Source organism: Syngnathus typhle, linkage group LG9 (genome assembly GCF_033458585.1).
Source record: "Syngnathus typhle isolate RoL2023-S1 ecotype Sweden linkage group LG9, RoL_Styp_1.0, whole genome shotgun sequence".
In the NCBI taxonomy this organism is placed as follows: Eukaryota; Metazoa; Chordata; class Actinopteri; order Syngnathiformes; family Syngnathidae; genus Syngnathus; species Syngnathus typhle.
This window is the reverse complement of record NC_083746.1, coordinates 8,003,658-8,022,849: the sequence shown is the minus strand read 5'-3', so window position 1 is coordinate 8,022,849 and position 19,192 is coordinate 8,003,658. Positions and strand designations below refer to the sequence as shown.

The 19,192-nt window shown below is 41.3% G+C and overlaps 1 protein-coding gene across 3 annotated transcripts; it reads left to right on the top strand.

Annotated features, from left to right (window-relative positions):
- Nucleotides 1-908: 908 nt before the first annotated feature.
- epb41l5 (erythrocyte membrane protein band 4.1 like 5) lies at nt 909-18,377 on the top strand. Of its 3 annotated transcripts, none has more exons than XM_061286580.1 (26): nt 909-1,082; nt 1,884-2,095; nt 3,938-4,042; nt 4,875-4,917; nt 5,033-5,111; nt 5,246-5,290; nt 5,392-5,444; nt 6,852-6,972; nt 7,113-7,200; nt 7,266-7,354; nt 7,476-7,545; nt 9,058-9,227; nt 9,570-9,676; nt 10,198-10,216; nt 10,752-10,797; nt 10,893-11,014; nt 13,530-13,681; nt 13,810-13,901; nt 14,007-14,141; nt 14,301-14,365; nt 14,652-14,774; nt 15,013-15,079; nt 15,184-15,273; nt 16,287-16,349; nt 16,474-16,613; nt 16,861-18,377. In XM_061286580.1, exons 2-26 carry the CDS (start codon nt 1,916-1,918, stop codon nt 16,928-16,930), a joined length of 2,334 nt encoding a protein of 777 aa, XP_061142564.1. In that variant the 5' UTR covers nt 909-1,082; nt 1,884-1,915; the 3' UTR covers nt 16,931-18,377. The 3 variants fall into 3 exon arrangements, with proteins under 3 accessions (XP_061142564.1, XP_061142563.1, XP_061142565.1); XM_061286579.1 differs by having other exon boundaries at nt 15,013-15,088; XM_061286581.1 differs by lacking the exon at nt 16,474-16,613 and having other exon boundaries at nt 15,013-15,088.
- The last annotated feature ends 815 nt before the right edge of the window (nt 18,378-19,192 follow it).

The following is a 19,192-nucleotide window of genomic DNA, read 5'->3' as shown; positions in this document are numbered from 1 at the left end:
CGCTTCAGATTTACACTGCAAAAGTGAGGTAAACAGGAACGAACTTCACTTCTTGATTTCATAGCCACAGCTTCTTATTTCATATCTACAGTGGCTGTAAAAAGTTCACATAGCCTTTTCAAAATGAGACCCAGATGAGTCATTTCAAATCTGTAACATGTAAAACTCAATTTAGGGTGGGGGTCTCTTCAAGGTGAAGTAAACAAGACTTGACTCAGATGTTCTAGTAGGCTTTTCTTGACACTATTTTGCTTTCTCGCAGAAGCCTGAAAGTCTTGCGCTAACACAAACTGCTATTTGGAGCTGTTCATAAAATCTTAACTAAGGCCCCAGTTCCAGTCGCGAAATGTCATCAAAAGCTGCCATTCATGCACACTTGACATTGAGGCACTTTAAATTTCTATTTTACATGAATTTTCCCAGTAAAACACTGTCTTAAACTGACCAGGAGAGGGCGCTTATGAGTATTGAAAAACATTGACTGTCTCGGTTTACGAAGAAGTACGTAAGTCGGATCACTAACGCTATAGTAAATACGGTAAATGTATATGCAGGAGGAAAACCTTTGGGGCCATTCAAGTGGAACAATCAAATGAAACTCATTAAGTTGTTCGCCAATAACGGTATGCCTATTTTGTTTGTGACCTCGAAATGTCATGTGGGCTGTCGTAAACTGAGGATTAATCAATTTATTAGTTAATGAGGTGAACGACTAAATGGACCTGTGCATTGTTCTATTATTTGATCTCAAAGTTTCTGTATTGACTGGAAGTAAATTTGCGTATTTGATAAAATAGCAAGGACCAAAAAGTAATGTATGTAATGAAACAGAAGAGTGCATGTCTCTTTAAAAGAAATATGCTAATCACGTTGTTGTTTGGGGTTTATCGTGGCGTCACTTCCGGGGAAAGCTTTGCCTCCTACTTTTTTTTAGCTGGGACTTGGGAGCGGAAAATCTCGCGCTTGGGTCGTGAGGCGGAATTAAATAGGAAGCAAAGTTCGAACACTTAAAATGCTTAATGTAGGTCTTCGTTTGTCTAGAATGCAAGCGGGCATGCTTTGGATTTAACGGGGGAGCTTCGGTAAGTATTTCACGCTTCTTCATCCGAACCCTTCTCCAAATCCACAAGTGTCTCCACACAACCGGGCAAGTGTATCGGAGGTCCAGCCAAAGAGAGCTTCAAGTGGCGCTTCATTCACATCACCGGACTGTCCGACAGAAATGTTGCGCTTGCATTGCAATTGCGGGCATTAAATCGGTATTAATCATACGTAAAATAATGCGCACACTTGTTGCTTCGCTTGATACAGGTACTTTTAGGCCCCTAGTTGGGTAGAAATTAAGCTAATAATCTTTTTTTTTTTTCCTTTCCTACTTTCTACTAAATAAAGCTTTTAATGATTCCTAACATTTAGTTTGTGGTCTTGAGCGTTCAAATCAAAGGTCAGAGCCCCAAAAGCAGAAAATTGAATTGCGTTGCCAGCCACCTTTGTTTAAATAATTTCTCCACTTTTTTTTCCCCCTGAAATTATGTAATTTTCTACACATAATTTCATTTTGTGCCATATATGCTGATTTAAGGATCACGAATATACCTCTCCTTAAAGATGACCCCAAAGGCATTATTGCTTCCTGTTTAACTTACTTGTAAAATAGTGAGCACTACATTTATAGGTGATAAATCTTCCTTTACTACGTCCAAATTTTAAATGTATTGTAAATACACCTTACTAATTAATCTAAAGGAGTAAATTACTACACTTTGAGTGGCATTCCTACATAAACACTTGACCTGGCCATCTATGTTGTACCCCTGTGTCACATGACACCATTTTCTCTGCATGCTTTACCTGTATGTTTAATACATTTATGTGGAATACAGGTGGTGTAGTGTGACCCTCCGCCACTACCAGCATGCTGAGTTTCCTGCGCAGGACCCTGGGGCGACGCTCCATCCGCAAACATGCAGAAAAAACGCGGCTACGGGAAGCCCAACGTGCTACAACGCACATCCCGGCCGCTGGAGATGCCAAGTCCATCATTACTTGCCGGGTGTCCTTGTTGGATGGGACCGATGTCAGCGTCGATCTGCCGGTAAGAATATCTCATTGTTGTACCGGAAACATGCTGACGTTCAACATAATAGCATACCAGGATGCTGTGTGACCTCATGCCTTTGGGGATTTATAGAAAATCGTGGAAATAGTCATTCTTTTCAGAATCTGTCACTTATATAAACTGCGTTAACAAACGGACTCCAATTAGCTGGCTGCAACACTCGTTCGACCAAAAGGTGCTCAAGTTACGTTTTAGCGCACCCGCAATCCGAATGAGGTCAAGTATCATATCATGAATGTATCTGTGATATATTTTGATCATGGAAATATGGCTCATTGTAAATTAAAAATAGTTGTAGTAGAGGGGTGCGAATGTTGAGCGCTGTGTGTTGTGCCCCTTGAAACTTATTCACATGTGGGTATGCTTCAGTGGCTGATCAACTGTAATTCCATGATCCTCTCTGGACAACATCACATGACCACATCACATGACACTTGCAGCTCGTCACTTTTAACCCTTCTTTCAAATAGGAGGTTGTCCTTGTTGTTTCCTTCTTCGTCCCTCTCAATTCACAGCAAATGTTTCCTTTCTACAACATGGTTCTGGTATGGTGCATTGGTTGCTTTTTGAACTGGTACATTTTAATCACTTGGAATGTAATACAAAAGTTACTACCTTTTTTTTGCACCGCAGACCGGTTTCGAGTAAAGTCATATTTCAATGTACTAGCATAAAAATAAATGGTCAAATACTACAAGAAATATTTTTAGCATCATTTATCCCCGCTACAGCTCCTCCACTAGTAATAATGGAGCCTTAAAGTTCAACTAAAATCCAGTTCAGGGCACTGGTCAAACTCCAATTTGCTTTTGATTTGTGTTAACTTTTATTTATCACTCAATTTTTTACTTTTGGTACGTATATCACCAGCCTCTTTTTACCTGCCCACGGTCATGTTAACCAGTTTGTAGTTCATCATTTTTGCTGGATGCTTGCAGATCCTTCTCAAAGAATACATACGTACGGCGGTTTGTGTGATGACATGCCGAGGCAAAGCAAATGAACGGAACAAAAAAACTTGAAGCACCGTAACAAAGCATGGCACACATGCTCACACACAAACACGCATGCACAATGAGGCCTTTGTACACCGTCTCTCTCCCTCCCGAAGGTACCGTAGGGGTGCACTATGCTTCCTCGGCTATGCCAGCTAGCATGCCCCCCCCCACTGAGCTGCACACTATTAACTGCGTGTGCGTGAACAAACTTTTGTCACTGATGATAGGTCATGTCCTTAAATTTGATACATAGGGCAGTTGAAAACGGATTCCAAATAGGATTTAATGCACGAAAAAAGCGGTGCGTACAAAATGCTACGGCAATAATTCTATAAAGTTACAGGTTTTTTTTTTTTTTTTTTGCTTCTTAAATCATAAATTATGTTGGAATGGCCCTAAAACGTCAGGTGATCACATGGAGTGTTCACTTTCCCCACTTCCCTCAGCTCCAGGGTGTCTGGGGCACTTAAACCCCCATTGCCATGGCAACACTGTCACCATGCCTCAAGTTGAGGTTTGGAAGACAAATGTGTGTGTGCGTGTGTGTCTGCATGTGAGGGAGAGATCTTCCAGTCCCAGGCAAAACACAGGCAGTAACTGGTACAGCCTTGCTGGAAACGGCAACTCTTATTCAGGCTATTTGGAAGATTTACTCATACCTGTGTTCAGTGAAACACACCAACACAAAAGGGACACAATGGGGAAGAAAGGCACAAAATGCTATTTCTGTACTTGTGTGGCTTGTTTACAGCATGCTGGAAGAGGCAATTCAGCACTGAAAAATCTAACTACTCTTTCTTTTCTTGTGTGATATTGTCAGAAAAAAGCCAAAGGTGAGGAGCTGTTTGATCAGATCATGTACCATCTGGACATAGTAGAAAAAGACTACTTTGGACTACGCTTCATGGACTCGGCACAAGTTCCGGTTAGACATTTTTTTTGTCTATTGTCTTAACAACATGTCCGTGATAATAGTGGTTTTGGTTTGTACTGTGGTCAAAGACAAACAGCCACCGGTGCACTTTCAATCATTTTACAGAACAAAAAAAGTATTAAAATACAGCTAATGAGCACATTTATACACAAGCTGCTTATTCAACACGCAGACTGGCTAACAGTTAGCCACTTAAGAGCCAGTTGAGGAATTTTGGAGTCGAGCCGAAAAATCAAACTGACTGCAACATCATGTTGTCATTGGCCGGACTAAAGGGATCGGTTCTGGCACTCTCAGCGAGTTAGCTAGTGCTCAGACGAAGACTTGTTTTTAAGTTGTTGGTGTGCCGGTAACCGTGGCTCTTTGCACCAATGCCCGGCGAACGCCATAAAAATGGAGGGAGGACTAACACTGGGGGAAGATTTAACAGAGGGACGGACACATCATTTAGGGCCGGGAGGTAGTTTGTGAAAAGTGGGAGAGAAGGCAAAAAGGGAGGAATGCGGGGGAGAGGACGCCACGGTGCTCCGAGCTCCTCGCTCTTGCACTCACTCACTCACTCACTTACATGTGCTCCATCATAGTCAGCGGCCCTTCTTCGCCTGACTTCCTTCATGGCTCATAGAGTCGGCATGTCTAGCGTGGAACAAAGCAAAGTGGGTGTGTGGAAGGGGACTGGGTCAAGTTTAATATATACCGTCTCTCTTGCCACGTCATTAGTTAAGTGTGTACAATCTCGTAAGATATAGTCAGTACGTACCGCACATTACCTTTTGTTACATGGAACATTGTTTCACCAATTGTTATTTTTTTTATGTTCCAGCACTGGCTTGATATTACAAAAAGTATTAAAAAGCAAGTGAAAAGTAAGTAGACTTAGACTATTTTCCTTGACACATTTCTGAGCAAAAGCAAAAATTTTTTTTTTTTTTTATGAAAATAACATCCGCTTGTGAATTATGCACTTTTCACCTCTTTTAGTTGGCCCACCATACTGCCTTCACATGAGAGTGAAGTTCTACTCCTCCGAGCCAAACAACCTGCACGAGGAGCTTACCAGGTGAGTTTACATATGAACTTTTTAGAATTAATTTGTCAAATTTGGAATGAACAAGCTCCTCTGCTTGTAACAGATGTTATTGAACTGAACGAATCACTACCCTGTTTCACGACATAATTTTATTCTTCTTTCAGATACCTTTTTGTGTTGCAGTTAAAGCAAGATATCCTCAGTGGAAAGTAAGCTATTTTCCTGCGTGGAGATATTTTCCCCCCTGCTCTGACTGTGGCATGTTATCTGAGTGCTTACGTTTTTCCCATTTGTTTGTGGATAATTTCAGGCTAGAATGCCCATTTGAGACAGCAGTGGAGTTGGCTGCCTTCTCGCTACAGGGTAAGTCAGCCAAGCAGGACTAAAAACAACTTTTGTCCACCAGCCAACCATTTTACGTGGTTTTAGGCTTTTAGCCTTAAAAGTTTGTTTGCTTCCAGTAGGTTGGCCCACATTCTATATTAGTTTTTCACAGAGGTTAAATCTTTTCACCCCCTTCCACATAGTCCTAAGGATCGTTACTAATCCGGTTGGTATTTTCGAACTGGAGAGCTTTTAAAAATGCAATGAATGAATGAATGAATGAATGAATGAATGAATGAATGAATCAATGAATGACCCTATGTGTCATTTGAACGTGATCTTGCCAAGACTAACTTGGTGTCACAGTGCATTTTTTCAAGTGGATCAATGCGCTCTGACTCAATGTTGTGTGAGTCACCAAATCCCCTTCTTTTCGTGACACGGTCAGGATAACATGGAAACTCTCGCTTTTCAGTTTTCAGAAGTCGGAACACACCAAGCACCAATTAAAGTGTGCTTGGAAATACAGTTCTGTTATTTCCTGATATCTTTATGGTCTCATTCAAGATCAGAAGCTATAATCCGCTGTCAGCTTCTGCATCTTCGGAGGGACCTTATTAAGTAAATGTATCAGTCCAGAGGAAGGTACAAAAAAAAAAAAAATCAAAGGTAATAATTATACCATGGGCCACAGTCAACAAGTCAATGTGAGCACAAAACTGTCTGGCTTCTGTTAGAAAGCCAAACAATGTCTGGAAAAAACAAATAGAGCTGCTCGACCCAAATTGTGGTTATTCAGAGACGCTTTAAATTGTGTCAGGTGTTTGCTGACTCATTTAACACAGATTTATGGAAGTGATTCTTTCTGAACATATCCACATTTTCATTTATGAGTGGGTGTGCACTCTTGTGCAATTTCACACAAAGATATGTTTTTATTTCCCCTCTCAAAGAGTGCTTGGAACAAAGTTGTACAGGTTATAGGTTACATTAAGTTTTCAAATGATTCATCTTGCTCTCAAGTTTCAAAATTTAAAAAAAACTGCCATCTTCCATATCAACTGTGTTGTTCAGCTTTTTGAGTGAATACGAGAGATGAGGGAACTTTGTAAGCAACACACACACTTCCAGAGTCACTGGAGGCTAAATGCCAGCTCATTAGTGCGCCATCCTCTTCAGCGGCCTCCTAATCCAGAACCCTCTCTGTGCTTTTTTTTTTTCCCCCCTCTCTTCCTGTTGAGCGTTTTCCTTTTAGCATCTCTTAAAAGATGGAAAAAAATGTTTATTTTCCCATCGCTTCTATGTCAAGGCTTTACTCCCTGTCACAGAAGAGATTCTGATATTCAAAATTTAGTCAACTTTAATGTGAACATCTTTGTGCAATGTATAGCTATTTCTATTTTCTACAAAAAACACCAACAGATGATTGTTGTTGTTTTTCCCCAGCGGAACTAGGTGACTGTGACCCACTAGAACACAATCTGGACCTGGTATCAGAATTCAGATTTATCCCTGAACAGACTGAGGATGTGGAGCTGGCTATATACAATGGATGGAAGGAGTGCAGGTTGGGTTCTTTAACTTCAGTGCTAAGCTATTTGGCTCTTTCTCTTTTTGCCCACCATGTAGACCTGCATCGTGTTACTATTAAGTGGCTGTTTGTTTCTGTAGCTCATGCATAATTCCATTTTTTTTTTATACCTTCAGAGGTCAAACACCAGCACAAGCTGAAATCAACTACTTGAATAAAGCAAAATGGTTGGAAATGTATGGTGTGGACATGCATATGGTTCAGGTAAGTGACACCTGTATATTCTCCTCTCCGGTCCTTTCTTCCACCATCCTTCTTTCAACACGCAGGCACGAGATGGCAACGAGTACAGTCTGGGTTTGACGCCAACCGGTGTTTTGGTGTTTGAGGGACAAACCAAGATTGGCCTCTTTTTCTGGTATGCTTGACTTATGACCCAATTTGTTGGCCTGTTTAGTTAAATGCCTCAGATGTGATGTTTTTTTATTTTTTTAACCCTACCTCTTATTTGTTATACATTTTGATTATTTTGTTTGTAGGCCCAAGATCACTCGCTTGGATTTTAAAAAGAGCAAACTGACTCTGGTGGTTGTGGAGGATGATGACCAGGTGACTATGCACACGCATTAAAATAATTCCCAAGGGGCAAAATGTTCAAAGTCAAACTGTAGCATGTGGGATATAGTGCGTGTGTGCGTGTGTGCGTTCCTATCAGCCTGCAGTGATTGGGGAGCAACCCTTGACAGATATGATTTTTTTTTCCCTCTTCAGATTTCAGTCATACATGCCCTGCAGTTTTCATTTTCTCTTAAATTATTCAGTATCAGTGTTTCTCGCATACTGCACCTACTGTAATCATAATCATTCCATTTGGTCGTTTTATCTTCAGGGCCTTATGAAATCATTTTACGTCTTCTCAGTGGGTAATATTAGTCGTCATATTTGCGGCGCCCCTGAAAACCACTTACGTCTGTTGGCAGTCGCCTCACATGAAAGAAAGAAAAAATACAGAGCTTTGTTTCCTAATAAAAGAAGAATAATGTAGTACTCCGTTGGGCCCCCCTGTCCCAAAATAAAAATGAAAGTGGACTTGTTGTTAGGTTGCCCAGAGGCAAGTGTATATGTGGGAGCAGCAGAGCTTGTTTATGTCCATCCTGGAGGTCCGTGTGGGAGGTTAATAAAGAAGCCTGGTATTTCTGGTATGCATTATCCACGCTCCCCAACACACACACACACACTGTACACAGTACACCCTCCTGACAGTTGAATAATGTGTCATTTCCCGGTCAGTGCATGTATTTACCCATGCTTGGACACTCAGTAATATACTAAATGTGGTGGCACCCTAAGTGCACGCTAGCTGACAATGGTCTAAGGAGGTGTTAATTAATAATTGTTTTTAGAGACTATTCATAAGCGCTGCAGCACTGGTCAGTTTTTTTTGTGATTGTCTGAAACACTTGTAACTAGTGTGTCTATTGTTTCTGTGGGAAAATTGTGTATTTCTCTATGTTCTTTTACAAGACATCCTTAATGCCAAAGAATGCAAATGTAAACATATCTCATGTCTTGAGTTGAACAGAGGGAATGGCTCCTTCCTAAAGTAAAGTGCAGATTTGACCAAGAAGTCGCTCAGCGTGCTGATAGGGTTGAGTAATGAACGTGCACGGCCTCTTTTATCAGTCTGGCTGTAAATATGCAACTCAATGTAGACTGCACAGTGGCTTGGCTGAGATTGCTTAGTTCCTGAAAAGCTTTATGAGGTCACTTTCTAATGTTGTTAAAAATATATATGAAAACAATCATATATAATCAATTCATCAAACCCGCAAATATACATAAAGGACCCGTTGTAAATTTTAACTGCAGCTGAAGCACATTGAATATGATGCAAGTTTGCGTTCATTATTAATAAATAAGCTAAATAATTGTCAATGCTATCAGTCATGTTAAAGTTAGCTAACTACCCACAATTCAATCACTATGGAGTGTAGATTCATATAAAATAGTCCAACACGTACTGGTTGTTTTTGTCGTCAAGGAATAATGACTGCTTATCAGGATTTCTACACAGACACGCTTCCTCTTTGTTACCGCTGAAATGTAATCCATCCTCTTTAGGGCAAAGAGCAGGAGCACACCTTTGTCTTCAGAATGGAGCACCCGAAGGCCTGTAAGCACCTCTGGAAGTGTGCCGTGGAACATCACGCCTTCTTCCGGCTGAGGGGGCCGGTACAAAAGAACTCTGCGCGCTCCGGCTTCATCCGCATGGGCTCACGCTTTAGATACAGGTAACACGCATAACGTACTTTATAATTATGCTGTCATCTTACTGCGGAGGCCCTATACTTAGTGTGTGTGTGTTTGTGCGTGAGTGTTTAAACATTACCCAGCCAGATAAGCACTGGCAGTCATGTTTGCTTTAGTGGAGGGGTTGGCGAGTTTGTTGGTACTGGAGAGTTCTCGCTCAAATGGGTTCAGAGTTCAACCGGGGTCATTTGTGTATGTACCATTATGAAGTGTTGTCAGGAAAAGCGCTTTCAGTGTTTTAGTCTGACGATTAAGACTAAGTGGAGGGTTACGCTTTTCTGCTCTGCTAAGTGAAAATGTTGTGTTTGTGTGTGTGTGACCAGTGGAAACACAGAGTACCAGACAACAAAATCCAATAAAGCCCGCCGCTCAGCCTCCTTTGAGAGGAGGCCTAGTCGTCGCTATTCGAGAAGAACGATGCAGAACAGAGGTGAGTGCTGCAGTCAAGTGCTGTGTTGCGTTACGGACTAAAACAGTTTTGTAGACCAGTGAACACCGTGAATGTACTCCTCCAAATCTTGCAAATCGTAGACAGCCACACTTGATGATGATGACGGACCCTCTTTTTTTAAGAGTGGTGGTAGTTACAAGTTAACGCATACTCGTCACTGGGCAGAAATGTCAACGCAGGACTGTTAATGATTGACCGTATTTGATCTTTTTTTTTTTCCCCCTGAGATGGAATGACTGTACAGTTGACATCTTCAGTGATTTTTGAAAACATGATTGCGTGGTCAATTTTGAATGTCTTCAGGATTTTCTTATACAGTAGAAGAACCGAATGTTGACTGCTATAAAAAGTGTCTGTGTGGGTTTAAGAATATCCCGATTCTTGTTTTTTAAAATTATTTCAGAAATATCTTTCTTTGTATCTTTGTCACCCCCTTACATTCGTCACTTTCTGATTTCACCTGGCCAAAACGTTGACCATATTTTCTGTTTGTTTTGCAGGACACTTCAATCCACAGGAGTGAGTTTTCTTACTTTTTTGTGATTTTTGATCTCAAAATGGAAATGTCGCAGTTACAATTATAACGTGTTTCTTTGCGTGAAATAATTGTTGTCATATCATTCATATTTAACTTCAAGTGGTAGTCCGTTACTCAGAGAACAGTGACTCATATTTGACTCACATTGTGACGCATGCCTGGCCGGATTATCATCCAAGTAGTCTTTTGTTTTAGAATTTACGGGTGAGCTGAAGAAATGGCGTCACCTATTTAAGTTATTGATTTATTTGTTAAATCAGACTACTTATGACTTAAATGTCATCAGGTTTAATGGGCTGTACCAGCTTGTCACTGTAACAGCTTATGATCTGGCGTGTAAATGCTAAATATGGTTCAGTTCATGTGAGCTAATATAGTCCTCTCGCCTCAATGTTTTCTCATGACGTCTTTGAAGCTCTTTAGTGCTAGAAGAGGGTGTAAATATTGGAGATGGATCTCCAAGGGCTGGCTGAATTATTTATGTAGATTGGAATGTAAATGTCTCTCTTTGCTCAGGGTTCTTTCATCGGGCAACGGATTGAACTCCAGCAAAGACAAGCATGTGAGGGCTGCAACTTCACTTCTTCAAGTCACTGCTAATATAAAATCAAAGCAGCACTTTTGAAAAATATGTTTTTTGTTCCCCTCGATCACAAGGTTTCCGCTGGTCGAGGCACCTGGTCGGGTGTGCCGGTTGTGAACGTTGCTGCGCCTGCTTCTGTTTGTGGCCCATTGGAAATAGAGCCTCTGCCCAGGAGTCCTGGAGGGGAAAAGAGAAGGTGGGTTTTTTTATTTTATTTTTTAGCATTGATGTTGAAGAGCTGGCTTGGCTGAAACTGTCCAAAGGGCTGTGCAGAGAGGCACAAATTGTCTGTGTGTCTTCTCTGGTTCTTACTCATGAAAAGAGTGTGTGCAAAACAAAGATTGAGCAGGCAAATGCATGTGTTCCCCTCTGTGTTCCAGTATTAACATGTACTGAGGAAAGGCCTGGTCAGGTAGGTAAGATGCTACCTTAAGTGTCCTCTTTGTTGGTGGTGTTGCTACAGCTCTCACAACCTATGAATAACTGCGTTGCGTGGGGGCTTTTAATGATTTTTTACCTTTTGAAAATGTCGCTCTAAAGGTGGAATTGTCTCTTGTGATTACGCCGCTTTGATTCTTTTGATTAGCATGTAATGGCAACTCATTAACCGTAGGTGACTGTCGGTGCTTCGTGGGAGGCTTTTCTTGGGCATCAATTCAATGAAGTAGAAACGGCCACTGCCGTGTGTAGTCAATGGCTGACTCCAGTATGCATATCAATCTATATGAATATTTTCCATTCATGGGATCTGCTGCTTCATCTTCCGGCTGCTGCTCTCTTTGGATGAGTCATTTGTAATGACATGATTTCCTTCTCCTTGATCCCTTCTTCATTGTTCTCTATTGCTTCCTCATCGACACGCCATTACCTCACCTCTCATTACTCCCTTCCTATGTGACCCCCCCCCCCCCCCCCCCATATTTATCCTTGTCACCCACCTCAATCTCCTCAGGTATCCTCCCCCCTGCATCCTACCTGCTCATATTTCATCAAAGCTCCTCACAAGTAGCTGGGCAGAACCCAGCACCGGACAGTCATCTCATCTTGGCATGAATTGGACTGCGCGCACTTGCCTCAGCAGTGATTCCCTCATAAAAACTGTGGCAGAGACTGAGCTGCATGGCCATCAATGTATTAATGCCTTGAGGTTTCAAACATTTCACATAGCTTTTGATAAGTTTTTTTTTTTTTGTGGTAGGCTCCCTAAAGTGGCTTATTTTATACCTCATTGGACTGTTTTTTGCCTCAGCTAAAGGTGCCCAGGCTGCCTTACTCCCGACTGAGTTCACATTTTGAAGTCTCATTCTGAAAGTACTGCACTCATTGAGACATTCTTCAACCCTTCCATACCTTCCTTATTTAAAAAGTACACTATAGACAAAAATATGCACACATAATACCTGTACTTACTACTGGTACTTGCACTATGTTAAAGGTCTTATGCCACCCGTGTTTTCCAATCACCATTGTGATTTGAAATAGTATTTTTTTGGTGTGCCTTTTTCAGATGAGTTTGTGAAAACAAAAGGCTTTCTAAAAGCTTGCAATGTGTTGCTCACTGAAATCTTACTGTCTTAGTTGCTCTCACATAGTGTCATGCTTTGCGCGAATATCAATTATCACGCTGGCGCTGGTTATATGAGGCGGATCGATTGATCATTACTGTGTGAGGCGTGACCGGCCAAACAGTCTGAGCATTTCAACCTCTCGCGGCATCTTCTGTCTTTCATCTAGTCAGGCCTTTCTTGTCTCATTTTCCACAATCTCTCAACTGATCTGGTATCGGTGTCGGGTTCAGGAATTTGAAAGCCACGAGGTCATAAAATGTTGTGCTGAGATGCCATCCTTCAACTCTATTTCCCATTAGTCCTTGTGGTTAATATTTCAAATGTTTTTTTGTGTGTGCCTTTTTTGATGGATAGAAATTCTAAGTTGGATCAGCATATTTCGTTAAAACAAAATGTATGATGTTCATCACTAAAAATGACATAGAGGTATCCGGATAACCTCTGAATATGTTTCTTGTGAAATCTGAAGTCGATATAGTTTGTTTTTCGTGTTCCACTTGGGAGTTCTCAACCATTCAACAAATTATTTGAAGTCAAATCAATCTCTAATTAAGATGCAATGTTTTTTTTTTATATACCTGATTACTGTGTTTAAATGTAGTCTATAACTTTATGACTGACGATTTATCAGCAATCCCGTCCTATCAGACTCCATGAAGAAAATCGAACAAGCATAATTTATTGACAATATGTGATTGAAGTGATTGTAGCCTTTAATCGTGAATGTTAAGTTTCTCTTGAAACAGACGATGACGTGATTTGTGAAGTGTTGATGAAACCGTTCACCGTGAATACTTACAACTTGGACCAAAGTTGTTTATCTTTCTGAATAACATACACGTATAATTTTGAGAGAATAAACACTGTTACTTTTAACACGATGTGACCACATATCACTGCCAATTTGATTCTTAGTTTCAACTATTTACTTGTTGGTTGTTTTAAAATTTCATTACACACCATTTGCTCATTTGCAGATTTTTTGTGTGTGTGGACATCGTCGGTAAGTTGTCCAAATGCTGAACCCCGTTTTACTTTTGGCTGTACTACAGATATCACGTAACATTTTCTAGCACGTCTTGTATTTTCAAAGGGCATCAAAATTGATTTCATTTCTCCCCCTCCCATCTGCTTTGTCTATAGTTTACCCCTGGCTGGTGACCTAATCGAGACGTGCATTGATGATGTCCTAAGAACTCCTGCGGCTCCCGCCGCAAAGGCCGTCGAAGAGGCGGGTCAGAGTATAGCCTACTCTCCTCCTGGTGCCTCTGGCGAAGAATTAGTCAGCCTTACTGGTCAGTCGATGAATAAACAAACACACGCACTGTTAAGAAATAAATGTAACCTGATTGTAAAGTCATGATTGAATGTATTGTGCTGGTAAGCTGACACCAGTTTCAAGTTAACCCTCTCCTTCATGCAGAAACAGCAGCGCGTCTCAAACAACTGGAGTTGGAGAGCAGTCCACTCTTAGCCAAGAACAATGTCAACATCAATATGGTCATGAATAACCAGGTGGGTGCTGATTCTGTTGTGGTAAGCTCAAAAAGCTGAAAATGAAATCAAATCAGTGATGATGTTCCTCTCTCTCTTCTTCTTTTACCCAACGCCCATCAAAAGGAGGACATTGTGAAGCTCAAAGAGAAATGCTGTCTGAATAGTGCAGGAAGTAGCCCAGTTGTCACGCCACTGCGTGCCCCAGACGACCTGAAGAGTAACATCCTCAAAGCGCAAGCTGAGGCCGCAACGCTCAAGGTGATGAACTGTAATTAATGGGATAGATGTCCAACCATATTATCCATTTTCTAACGGGATTGTAAATTAGGGCCAAGCTTTACCCCAGACTGGTTGTCTACCTTTGACTGATCACATACTACACTTTTGTTTTTTCAATGTGTTTCTTTTTTTCTTTAGGTTAGTTTGGAGGAACACGTCACAACGATGGGAGATAAAAATTGTAATCTGCAGGAAACCTTCAGGTATGGGTGTACTGTACTTTTGCATCTTTCTCATTAACACACTTATTTGAATGGAAGAAGGCTCGATTACCGTCATGCATCCTGCTTCTTAATCTGACTGCTAAAGGAAAATGCTGAGGATGATGTCATTATGGAAAGTAGATGGAAGGGTAGAAACACTAGCACACTGTCACATTTTCAGACTAGGGCACCTAACAAACTTTATCTGAAGTTTTGTAACTAACGCAGCGTTGTTCAAACTGCAATTCTGTGCCAGAAACTTAGAATGTGTTCCGTCTGTTGCTAGATTGAAGTCGCGGACCGGCCGCATGGGCAGTAACTCGTCTCTGTCCGTTAGCAGTCGCCCTGACATCCAAGACTCTTGGGAGCTCCTCAAGTCTTCTTCGATGGTGTCATCAGCAGGCACCAGGTCGGTGTGAATCTTTGACAGACATTTAAAGGAAGAGGTTGATTGCCCTCCTCAACTGAGTTGTTTGAAAATGTTTTAGGTTTAAAAAAAAATGTTACAGGCCAACAGGGCGCTCCCAGGTTTGTGTCCATCTGTCTGATTGGGAGTTGAATAGATAGAAAAAAACAAAACTTGAAGAACCTTTTGGTCTGTTAGAAAAGGGTCTCTCATTGCATTTTTCATTTGTTTTGTTCCTCAGTGCTGAGAGGTTAGCTGAAGATTCAAACCCTCCTCCACCCACCGTTGTGGAAAGCACCGCACTCAAGGTCCTTCAGGTCTTTTTTTTTTTTTTTTACTCCAGCTCATTGCAGCTTTTGTCTGTTTCAATACTGCTTCCAAAGTGTGCTAATGTGTTCGTGCCACTTTACAGGTTAAAGCAGAGGAAGTTGACGTTCCGAACACAACTGCACCACTGCCACTGCCTGATAATTTGATTGACTTCACTGACCCGATCCCCGCTGTAAGTTTTGTTTTTTAATTTTGATGGTGCACACTTTTTTTCAGCAGTGGGTATGGGACCTGGTTAAAGATGCAGTTGGCCGCAGTTCCTATGCAAGCGCAAAGAAGATGCAAACTCCACACAGGAAGGGCGAAACACTTTTAAACCCAGACGAGTGCTAACTAAAAGAACATCTGAACGCTATCATCAAACAGCTCCATCTGCTTGTGATGTTCTTTTGAACTCATATTCAGGCCTCTGATGCTATCGCTAGATCATAGTTTCGTAGAAGTGGCCTTAACACGCTACCTCCAGGGATCTCCAACAGCAGTCCAAGGGAGACTTTCCCTAAGGCCTCACTTCTGTGAATTATTGGAAGAGCAAAAGGATAAGAGGAGGAAAATAATATCCTGTGTTGAACTTCTTTTTGATGCACCCACCCCTAAAAAAGAGTTGCTGAACGAAATGCTTGGATCAGAAGTTGCTTGGATGATTTCTATTACTATCTGCATTATGTATTCTTTTGAATATAGCATCGACTATTTATGTAGCATATCGAGGAATTGAAATTTCTATTAGTTGTGGACAAACCAGGAAGGTCGGAACTGAGCTTGCGACTCTTAATCTTAGAACTGTGAGGCAAATGTGCTAACCACTAGTTCACCGTACTGCCCTTGAGGCGTCTAAAATACCAAAAGGACTGCATGTGCAATATTGGACTGGTTATCAGACGTTAGCAGGAAAAGCCCAAACATCTTTTTTATTAAGCACTCGCTTTCCAGCTGGGAACGATAAAACCTTTTCCTCCTGAATCTTTCTTCTCTTGAAGCTCTGAAGGGGGTGATATGATGTACAAGCCCCTGGAGGGAAATAAGTCGTCTGAAAACACACCTGCTATGTAGCCAAACTCCTTTCTCCTCAAGCACGGACTGTCCGGACCTCAATATTGTCACGCTTAGTCAGATGTTTATGTGCATTTGTTTCAGTATTTGATTTTTGCTCCGAAAACAAGCAAGTTTCTTGTTGTTTTGCAGTTGCCCCCTGTACAGCCACCGAAAGCGCCCATCACCCCTCGCTGGATCATTCCTACCGCCGCCGTGAGTGAACATTCATTTTTTTTCTCCTATTTGGATGTGCTTCTTGTCTGTCTTAGAGCGCTTTGACTTGTTGGGATTAGATGCTGACCACCTTCCTTCTCCCCACCATCCCCTTCTAATGCAGCCTCCCGGTATCTTTACTAACGGCCTGCTCGACCTTGAGCCCCCCGCTAAGGTCGCTGCTCTTCCCCCCGCGGATGGGGGAGCCGCTCTCACCTCAGCCCTCTCTCACCCCGCTCGCACACTTCACAGCAACTCCGAGAGGTAAAGCCAGGTCTTTGCAGGACATACACCACATGGGCTGAGCTATTTCTCAAAGTAGTTTTTGAGCCTTTGCTGCCCCCTGTCGACGAAGCTGAAACTTGATGGAATGTGCTTCAGAGCATTCCCATGAGATGATTTCTACTCTTATGTGCATTTCCTGACCAATTCAAAGCATCTATTAGTATTTGTCCTGTCGCAAAAATGTCCAACCAATCTTGTGTTCTTTTTTTTTTTGTCCGCCTTGCAGCATTACGGATCAGCAGGCAGCCTCAGAGGATGGAGCCACACTCAGAGGCCTCCTGACCACTGAGCTCTAATCCCTGCAAACGAGTCGGGGCAGCAACACAACATGCAGTTTTCTGAAAGGACTAGGAGAGAAAGCGTCACCATCGTAATCAGGCTCAGTTTTAATTTCCAGCCCCACTGTAGTCCTTCATCCAAATAGCAACTGGTTCCATCCATTTTGACCCTGATAAGTAAAAATGGTCTGACTTTCTTTTTGGGCGCCATCTTTATTTTCATGTAAGCCATTCCACTGGATGTCCACTGTCGGAGCTGTACACTGGAAATCGATATAAGACAATTATTCGAAGATTTAATAAGACTCTTGATATATTGAAATATGATTCATTACATTCCTTGAGCAGCCATTTTTTTTTTTTTAAATTATCATCTAAAAGACCCTTTTCGGCCACTGGATAGATTTCTTTTTTTGTGGTCATTTCTCCCAAGAGACACTGGATTACTTTTGCGCTACTGGAGCATTTGACACTGCCATGGATCAAACCGTTTTTTTTTAATCCATTATTTTTCTTTCTTTTAATATATCACGTGTTTTTTGTACATTGTAGTATCAAAATTGATCACTTGTTTGACCCTTTATGATTAATCCTACCAACCCAACAATGTGAGGTTTTATTGTTTTGACTGAATGTGATCCTGTCCATGATTTCCACTTGGAGCTTCTTTTTTTGGAACATTGGCTGTTTTATGGTTGATTTCTTCATTTTATTATTATTATTTTTTTTTAGAACGAGGAATGTAATTCACCCGTTGTGTTGAGCTATAAAATGTCACCAGTGCTCAGAGGGCATGCCAGAGTTTCAGATAGCAAATTGCAAGATATGCATGACAATTTAGTAGAGAAAAGGAGCATTATATTCATGTCACAATTTGATACTGTCCTTCTTTTCACACGAAATTATCAGACAGCTCAGTTTATCTTGCTTTTTCATTTGAATTCTCAACTATGGCTCTGGCTTGTTCATGTTGTTTGGCTACGACGTTGCCCTCTTGTTGATATCCAAACTTTCAATTGTGAAAATGTGCACGACCTCCCCCCATGCCCCCATACTCCATTGCTGATTGTTTTATGTCACAAATATCTTAAATGTAATTTTGTACTTGTGAATTGAAGATCTAATTCTATATTTTTGGACTATATTAATGACTTAATGTGTGTACGGTATATCACATTGATTCTTAATTAGTGTTTTTATTTTACTATCCCTCTCTTCATTGTGACGGTGTAGTTTATAAGGGAAGTTGACTGTTGTCCCAACTCGTGCAGTTATTTATGCAGCCATTCAGTGTTCACATATTACATTTCCAAGTGTGTGATTAGGTCACAGGTGATTTATTCAGCCGGCTGTCGATGCACAATATGTTTGTCATCTGTCTGTGGCGATTTTGCTAGCGTATTCACAAACAACAATAACAGTGTTGAAGCCAATAAAACTGTAGGAAATAAAATGGATAACAAGGCCTGTTGTCATTTTTTTAGTAGCCTTATTACATTTGCGTAAAGCTTAGCTGATGAGCAGTAATCGCTTATTTAAAATTTGGTTTGGGAATATAAACAATAAATAAAGATTCTAGATCATTTCAATGAACAAACTTCAATCTATTGGTTAACATAGGCCATTTTAAGCAAATGTGTAAAATGTCATCACCGGTATACTTAACCCAACCTGCCACTAGACGGCAGCAAAGTCTAGTTTTTCCTCTCAGAAGTTTCATCCATGCTACCGTGTCGTCCTCCCAGAAGTTTAGCAGCTTTCAAATTAACCTGTTTTGAGGTCATGGCCATCCACATCCTGTAGTTGATTATGTGCACATTTCAAACCAATGTCATTCTCCTGTGATTCATAATGTCCGCTCACCAAGCTGTAAAGTGTAATGTTGCCGCACGGTAAGTATCGACTAACGCCACTATGATCAAGAGTAACATCTGCTCATGTCTATGAACTGATCCATTCTTCAAGATTAGTGTTTCGAGAAAATGAAAATAAAGTGCCCGCTCGCAAAAGTTGAATAAAAGAGCTTCGAGTACGCATGACGTTCCTTTCGATAGTGCTTCACCTTTCCTTGCTGGCTGGCTGATGAAAGTGAGAAGAGAGGCTGCTGTCACATTGCCTTCCATTCGGAGGGAAGTGATTGCAACTTGACTGATGGCCCCGTGCAAGTAGGGGGCATTATTAAGCAGAGCCAAAGCAGGATATGGCTCAATAAGTCAGACAGACTGCCCCCCTCAGCAGATGGGTGACACACACTTACACACACCCTCTTAAATGAATAAT